Below are 9,006 nucleotides of genomic sequence, written 5' to 3'. Positions count from 1 at the left end.
GCTGAAATGGTGCAGGAAGGAATTCAACTAGACCAAAGTAACTTCTCCTGCTCCATCTGTTGGGATCTACTGAAGGATCCGGTGACTATTCCCTGTGGACACAGCTAAAGTATGAACTGTATTAAAACACACTGGGATGGAGATCAGAGGAGAAAATACAGCTGCCCTCAGTGCAGGAAAGAGTTCATACCAAGACCTGTCCTGGTGAAAAACATCATGTTAGCAGAGTTGTTAGCATCTAAAGCCTCATTATCAATTAACTGCTTTTAAAAAACACAAGCTGGTGAATCCTTCCAAAAACCTCCAGGAGAACATCTGCTCTTGTCATGATGAGGTGATGAAGATCTTCTGTCGTACTGATCAGCAGTGTATCTGTTATCTCTGCACTATGGAGGAACATAAAGGACATGAAACAGTCCCAGCTGCAGCAGAAAGAGCTGAGAAGCAGAAGAAGCTCCAGGAGAGTCGACAACAAATCCATCAGAGAATCCAGGACCAAGAGAAAGATGTGAAGCTGCTTCAACAGGAGGTGGAGGCCATCAATGTCTCTGCTGATAAAGCAGTGGAGGACAGTGAGAAGATCTTCACTGAGTTGATCCGTCTCCTCCAGGAAAGAAGCTCTAATGTGAAGCAGCAGATCAGATCCCAGCAGGAAACTGAAGTGAGTCGAGTCAAAGATGTTCAGGAGAAGCTGGAGCAGGAGATCACTGAGCTGAAGATCATAACATGAAAGGTCCCTCCTCGTCCCATCCCAAGCAGCCAACACACACAAAGTTAAACATTTTGCAGTTATATTTATTAAAAATATATATATATCTTTGATTTAATAATGACAAAAATGGAGAGATTTCAGATCATGATGGATGATTCGCACATTTTGGTTTGGTTGTTCCAGGTCCTGTAAAGGTCTTTCTTCAGCTCCATCTCCTTGGTTACCATTTCCTCTGTGATCTATGAAACACAAAACAATGTTTTCAGTAACATCATCTTCTTCTGATTGTTTGATATCCCAATTAACATTATTATTAAGATGGCTTGAATAAAAACAGAATTCTGTCATTTTTAGTTTTTCAAGAGAAAATTATCATCAATCAGCAAAAAATAAATTAAATTAAAGCAGTGAAGTTTTGACTGTTTCTGAAATTATTTGTCTTTCATTTGTTTCCAGATTCTTGTTGACAAAAATGAGATAATCCAGAAACCAAAGCAAATTAAAATAAAAATGTAAACATAGTCATATTAAATTGAATATATAATGTATATTCAGATGAGGCTTGTCAGATTAAAAGAATCTTTTAAATATAACTTTCATTAAGGTAGAAGAGACGTCTTTCATTAAGCTCTAGTTTCTTTTTTTAATTGGTCTGATGTAATTATAATCTTAAACATGTTTTAATTGGCTATAAGCTTCTCTGTTGAAGAAAACACAACAAAGAAGAGAAAATCTGAGTTATGTGTTTGCAATTTTTAATAGATTTATTTATAGCATTTTATGAATGAATGTTGTTGGATTTTGTTTTCTTGATTCTTGGCTGTTTTTCTTTAGTGTTGTCCAGATCCGGGGCCACAGGTTGGTCACCTCTGGTCTAAACCTGCATATCACTGTTCAGGTCAGTGGGAAACTGGTGAGCCAGGAGTAAACCAGTCAGGTCACCAGTTCATTGCTGCTACATCAAATTATCTAGTCAGTCAGATTCAGTCACCAACAAGGAAGTTCAGTTTCCTGGTTTGATGCTCAGCTGTGATGTTCAGTGACTGCAGTCCTGCTTAGTTTATCAATGAGCAGGAAAATAAAAAAGTAAAGAATTAATATAAGTTAATTATTACATAATTGTTCCATTTCCATACCTCCATAATTTCTCCTTTGTTCCTTTTGAGACTTGTTGTTCCAGCATGGAAAAACTGTACACAACAGAAAGTAAACAACAGTGAATATTTAGCTTAACAATATAAATGAGTGACAATATTTAATTTTCCTTAACAGTTTTTGTCTGGTAAAAATGTTTCATCAACCTGGGCAGGCAGAAAGGCTACAATAAACAACAAAGACCTAAAAGAGAAAAAAGTTACTCATAATAATTTGGTTTCTTGTTTTTTTTTTCTTTTCAGACAAACACCAACAGATATTGATAAATATGTGAAAACTGCATAACTTTTCTTACACATGTTTATCTAGACAGCTCCATGTTTCTGAGTTTTACTTCTCTTCAGTTTCAGATCAGATTTTGCAAATTATTAAAAACTATAATTTTCTATCAATTGGAAATATGCATTTATGGAGAGAATCATTAATTCACCAAAATCCTGCAAGAATTACAAAGACAATGACTGACTTACTTTGTTCACCTCTGTGGCGACGTACAGCACAGTATATGATGAAGGCGAGGATGATGAGTGCTGCAACAACAAGACCAACAATAACTCCAGGTTCAGGTCCTGTGACAAAAAAGAAAAACAGGTTTTTAAAATTCCGTTTTTGAATATTTTGAAATCAATTTTGCATATTTTAGTTTTATTAATGAGATCAAAGTTGTGAACCAACAGTCACTTCATCATTCAAGGGTCACCATTTACTGCACCACACACACACACACACACACCTACACACACACACACACACACACACACACACACACACACACACACACACACACACACACACACACACACACACACAGATGAACCCAGAACCTTTTTATTTTTACTGTCTGACTCTAAATTGTATGAAACTTTTTTTTAGTTTAGTTAGAAGGAACAAAAGATAAACTGTTTGTTTGTTAAATGCCAGTTTATTACTTTTCTTAAATTTAGAAGCTTTCATATCAATGTTCCTAGATGATGTCATAACTGTGTATAATCTTAAAGATTAATTCACATCCTCTTATTTCAAAGTAGGTCCAGTTGTGGATGTAAAACAAAAGTTAAAGAAACATTTTCTTCAAAGGCAGGAAGATTAAATCAGGATGGAGGAAAAACTGGATTTCTACTAGTTTGGTTCTTTCTTTGGTTCCTTTGTTCCAGATTTCTGAAGATGGCATGTTGATCTATTAAAATAATATTAATCAAATATTCACACCATAGAAATGCCATCATGTGTTCAGGAAGGAGAATAGTTTTAGTCATTCTTTGTTATTTACTCCAACAATTGTTCAAGGAAATGTGATTAACCTGATAATTAAATTATATATTTAGAGGTCAAATCAACCAGTTTATTGAGAAACAAAACATTTTACTAATTTATCCACATTTATCCACAAGTAAAATACTAATTTAATCAAGACAGTTATTGGCTCCCTTATTGTCTGAGTAAAGATACAAACATTGATGGACTGAAGTTATTTAAAGTATTTCCAGTCATGCTGACCTGTTAAAGCTCTCCACACTGCAGACACATTCACCCATTCACTCTCACTAACACACACACACACACGCACACACACACACACACACACACACACACATGCCTTCATACACCTATATGCAGATCAATAGGTATTTAGGAGTTATCTGCCTTGCCCAAGGGCACATCAACATGTGACCAGGGGAAACAGGAAGACAACAACTGTATCCACTGAGTCACAGTCGCTGTGCCAGTAACATCTGATTATCAGTTGTTAAGATATTTACCTCCAGAATGTCCTTCAGGGTTTTCATTTTCTTTTCCATCAACTGTTGAGGAATCACATTAAGTGTTAAAGATATCAACATTTTTATCTATTTTATCTTAAATGATTCTGAATCAATAAAACTCACCAACAATCAGAGTAACATGTCTCTCTTCTGAGAGATCAGGCAGACGCTGAACCAAGCAGCTGTAAATCCCTTCATCGTTCTTAGTTATGTTGGACAACTTGAGAGAAATGTCACCAAGTTCAAGCATTGCATGGTTGAGATAAGTTCGATCTTTGTAACTTTTGTCTTGAGATTCTCTGTCATCACCTTCATTGCGAAACAAGTGAACAGTTTTACTGGAGTCGAACATCCACTCGACTGTACCGTCTCTCAGGTTAACTGGGGGCTTCACAAGACATGGTAGAACAACGTTGGATCCCACTTGTGCCTCTATTGGCTCTTCAGGACCAACAAGATGATATTCTCCTGGAAAGATAAACAATGCTTTTAAAATGACTGCACTCATGATGATGTTCAGTTTGTTGCTCAACTATTATCCTTTAAATGTTGTGAAAACTGTTGGGACAACACAGTATTATTGAGTTCTTTCAAAATAAAAGCTCACATTTTTTCTGTTTTGTTTTTGTTTGTTCACAAATTGATGTCTAGTCATTATTTTATCAATCTCTGGAAAAGAAAACAAGAAAATACTCATTTAATTAAAATAAATATCAACATTTTACCAGAAGAGAAAGTAGCAGCTATCCCATAACAGCTGGTGTTAAACCTGTTATAAAGGACAGGTATTTCCATAATTGCTAAAACCTGGAAAGCAGAGGCCTTATCTGATTTATTGATCAGAGTTTCTCCAAACCTTCAGTTTTAGTGAAGAGATCAGTTCCAGCAAACTGATCCATGGAAAGATCAGAGACAAATGAATCACACAGTCATTGTGAGGAGCAAAGATCGGCCTGTCATGTTCCGTGTTTTTCTGTGTGTTTATTTAGAGTTTTCTGTGTATCTGTGTCTCCATGTTGTCCTGTTCTCCCCTCGATTACTCCCAGGTGTTTCTCATTCCCTAATTACCCCCTGTGTATTTAGTGTCACCTGTGTGTCTGTGTCTTTGTCGGGTCCTCATCTAATGTGCGCTCAGTCCTTCGTGTGTCCAGTCGAAATATCAGTTTGCTACCGACGTTGAGCCCTGGCTTCCGCTCAGTCGTGCTGCCTGTGTTTGTGGACTTTTCTGGATTTTGTTCATTAAATCTTCATTATTCATCTAACCTGGTTCCATCTGCGTCTGCCTCACCACCTACACCGCATGACATGGCCTTTATGGTCTAATTTAACAAGATGAGCCACTGATCAATTTATTGATGACAGTTATATTTTTAAATAATAAAAACAGATTTCTAATTCAAGAACTTGAACCTCAATCAATGAAAACAAAAATCTAAAGAGGGTCATTAACAAGTTTACATCAGTAAAGGTGTGAAGCTGTGGACAGAGAAAGAGCAGAGCTGTATGGGAGACTGAGGTAAGTTAAGTCACCACTTCCTGCTGGGAAACTAAAAAACGTCTTTGATCATCAAATAGTTAGCAGGAAGGCATCATTTAACAAAGTCTGTGCAGGTAAGAACTTCATGGATAAACTTCTTAAAAATGTGTTTCACTCCTTAAAGTGAATTCAGTTCTTCATAAGTTTCATGAGGATTGTCCTTGGACTATAATAGATATTGTTATATTTGTTTTATATATCATATTTATAAGGTTTATTACCTCATAAACATCTTTTGATAAAAGATAAAAGTGGAGCATTTTAGCTTTGAGCACAAATAAATTCAAAATGGTAGCTTTGGAATAAATTCAGCCATTTCTATTGTACCTATTGTATTTTATCAGTAGCCTACAAATCATAAATATTAATTCAATATTCTACATTTACAGTCATATTCAATAAATTGGAATATCTTTCACAATGAGTCTCGTTTGTCAGATTAAAGCTTCCTGTTGAAAATAACATCTAAGAAGATACTAAACATACAATTAAAAATAGTTTTCATTAACTGTAAATAATTAAAAGAAACAAAGGCTTTCAAACATCCATCAGTGTGTAATTAATGTATATAATGTGTTTCACTTAGTGACATTGTGTATATGTGTGATACAAGTTGGGGGGGAAATGAAGTTAGAGAAGTGAAGTCTGTTGAAGCAGAAGCAAAGGATGAAAAGATAGAAAGACACAAAGAGGTAAAATGACAAAAGAGAAAATATATTTTTAAAGACAGACTATGAATGTTTGTTCAAGGCTAAAATGGTTTTCTCAGATACCAGGAAGTCTCAACTTGTCAAGTATATCACAGGAAACTGACTTTGGAAAAAGGATTCAGTTCTAGAACAGTGATTGCAATAAGAACAGAAAATATTATCCAACCAAATGAATTGTGTATAACAACTAGAATGTGCTTGAAAAAAGTGGGTTTTATTTAGAGAACGAGGAGCTGAGAGAGAAGTGGGTCGATTTGTGGGGAGGATGGAGTAGGTTTGTTTTTTTAGGTTTACAGCACAACATAATCCATACTCAGGATAAATGGAGACATGAGACATTTTTGGACAGGCTGTATTATCGAAGCAGTTATCTTTACACTCTTTCTAAATGTTTGAGGAGGTACAACATCCTGAAATTCAGATACACGTTTGCGACCAGACTAAGGTTGTCTTTATAGCGGCTCATCAAATGGCTGCTGCAGATTTGCGACACCATCTTTGATATTAACTATTTATTTTTGGACACGAAACATCTATGAAAATATGGAGAGCGAGAGCCTGAACTAAACTGCTGAACCAAACTTCCTGGATATCAGACTAATTCTGGGTTTGATATGCACCTGCTTATTTTAAATATATGAAAGTTCAGTAACTTTTAGTGTTGTTTTGAGATATAACCGCTACGCTGTGTACACTACTGGGAGGAAACAACGAGAAAAACTGAACGTACCTTGATCTGAGACGGGAAGTAAACTGATCAGCCAGAAGAGAACCAGAAAACATCTCATGATGTGTTCCAGTCTGATGAAGAGCAGATTTCTGATTTTCTTTTAAGTATTTTAATGAAAATTTGATAAGAAGTCGAAATCTCGAAATGGCCGAAATGTCGTCGAGTCAAAACCAAGAGGTACTTCCTGTTTCATTGATGAGGGCGGGGTGTGTGAGCTCATAGTCCGGTGCTCATCGAGCTCATCGTATATATATATATATATATATATATATATATATATATATATATATATATATATATATTTGATAATGTCGTAATGAGATATAAGTTTAACAGTTCCATCAAACCTTTATGTAAAGTAACAATAAAATATGCATAACTAACTTTACTGACTTCACAGGATGTGAGAAATCACAACGTATCTCATGTCACAATGTATTTCATGTCTCAGTGGTTTCAGTCACAGACAAAATATGCATCTAACTTTGCAGCTCAGCTTGTTTCCTGTTTCTTTAGTAGTTCAAGCTCAGTGTTTATGTGTTTTTTAGTAGCTCATAAAGAACAGAATAGAGTTTTACTAAGTTTGTAGATATTTGTGAAAACACTTGGCAGCATATCTGACATGGACTGACTTATTCAGTAAAAGAACAACAAGAATTTTCTTTGATAATGATTATAATAATTTTTCCTGTTATATTCTATGTGCCACTGACTTCCTGAACAAGGTAGAGGTGAGACAGAAAATACTTTCTGATTTAGCGGAAGAGAACATCATAACACGATGGCTTTCTCCGCACTCTGCCTCATGTTCTGTAAGTAGCATCACTTTAGTATTTATTTATTACAACATTTAGCCTCCAACTGTCTGTTAGCATTCCTTAGTAACATGTTTAGCTGTTTCCTTTATAGAATAATCCACTTTGTTTGTAATCTTCTTGCTCTTAGATGTAGTTTGCAACTGTTTCATAAATAAAATGACAGATTTAGTTACACACACAGTTTAGGGCGTCATAATGGGCTGTTTCATCTACATCCTCCTAACTTGAGTTAAAAATATTTTAAGTCTGGCCAAGCCACTTGAGTTGGGTTAAAGGAATCCAAGATTATTAAAAACCTAAACAACCTACAGTATTATTATGGAATTGTTTTTCCGTCGTGTGCAGGTGTTTGTGTCCAGGCAGACGACTGGACACAAACCTCTACAGAAAACCTAGAATTTAACTGTTTTACTGCTTTATTCATGGTAGCACGATTAGTCAGTGCTGACTATGAGTTTGTGATTTACTTCATCACTTAAATTTTAAACTCTGATAGATCTTTTTTTCTGCAACACTTGCTAATGTGAAACATGTCAGTAAAAGTTCCTCATCTGTAAATTTATTTCTGAAGAATATCTGACAGGGACTAAACAGGCCTATGTCAGGTTGCTCATATGAATCTTTCAGCTTTCCCTACAGTTGACATTTTTTACATTGCACAACCCGCTGCAAGAGTTGCTCCAACATGGGAAATTGTTTTTTTTTTTAATTTTCTTACCTTTAAAATTATCCACTACTTTTGTCTCTGTATGTTTCTTGGCTCTAATGATTCTTTCCCTCCACCCATTATCTTACACACTTTAGTGTGTTCACTAACAAAATATAATACACCTGTAGTTGTTGAATTTTCTATTACTAAATCTTTTAAATGATCAATGTGAACCATCAGTCTGTATTAAAATAGTTAATATAATTCATATTATTCATTTAGATTTGATGTTTTGATGTGTGCCCTTGGATTTCTATTGATTTATTCAATGTGTAAACATTTATCAAACTGAATGGCCATTCAGTTTTATATAGTTTTTTTCTTTTGGTGTTTGTTGCACTAATTCAAATATATGCTTCCTATCAACCAACAATTTAATCAGTGAATTTGTGTTTTTTCTTAAATACTCCGTCTCACAGAGACTTACTTACATCTTCTGACAACCAGCCCAACTTATAATAACATTGACTAAGTTTGCTATTGGTACATGTAACTTGCACAAAATAATCAGAACGTATTTTTTTTTGGCGGGTCAAGCAGCACACTTTAAGTTCCGGGTCGGGGGTGGACTCGGGTCCTCTACATGACGGTTGCTGCTGTCGCTGTGGCTGGCTGCGTGTAAATCGCTGCAAGAACATTGTTAAATGGACTCACATTAACACAGCCGAAGCCCCACATTGGTTGTTATGACTAGTGATCGATAAATGAGGCGTCATGTATCGTTTGGATCCAAAGCAAAACTATTGATACTGCGTCATTACTGCGTCACTGAATACTGACACCTGCTGGACATTAAAAATCCCTACAGGCAACGTAGTTCACAGACTGATTTGATGGCCTAGTCTATACAATAAGATTTAAGTCATTGTATT

At 35.5% G+C, this 9,006-nt stretch overlaps 1 protein-coding gene across 1 annotated transcript; it reads right to left on the bottom strand.

The window, feature by feature from the left end:
- Positions 1-777: 777 nt before the first annotated feature.
- On the bottom strand, positions 778-6,799 carry LOC111611206 (myelin-oligodendrocyte glycoprotein-like). The gene is made up of 6 exons (XM_023347062.1): positions 6,608-6,799; positions 3,754-4,098; positions 3,628-3,669; positions 2,338-2,436; positions 1,849-1,902; positions 778-951 (listed from the first exon to the last, which is right to left on the bottom strand). Exons 1-6 carry the CDS (start codon positions 6,663-6,665, stop codon positions 824-826), a joined length of 726 nt encoding a protein of 241 aa, XP_023202830.1. The 5' UTR covers positions 6,666-6,799; the 3' UTR covers positions 778-823.
- Between the last annotated feature and the right edge of the window lie 2,207 nt (positions 6,800-9,006).

This window comes from Xiphophorus maculatus, chromosome 14 (assembly GCF_002775205.1).
Source record: "Xiphophorus maculatus strain JP 163 A chromosome 14, X_maculatus-5.0-male, whole genome shotgun sequence".
Taxonomy (NCBI): Eukaryota; Metazoa; Chordata; class Actinopteri; order Cyprinodontiformes; family Poeciliidae; genus Xiphophorus; species Xiphophorus maculatus.
Note: the sequence above shows the minus strand (reverse complement) of the source record. Positions and strands in the feature narration are given on the sequence as shown.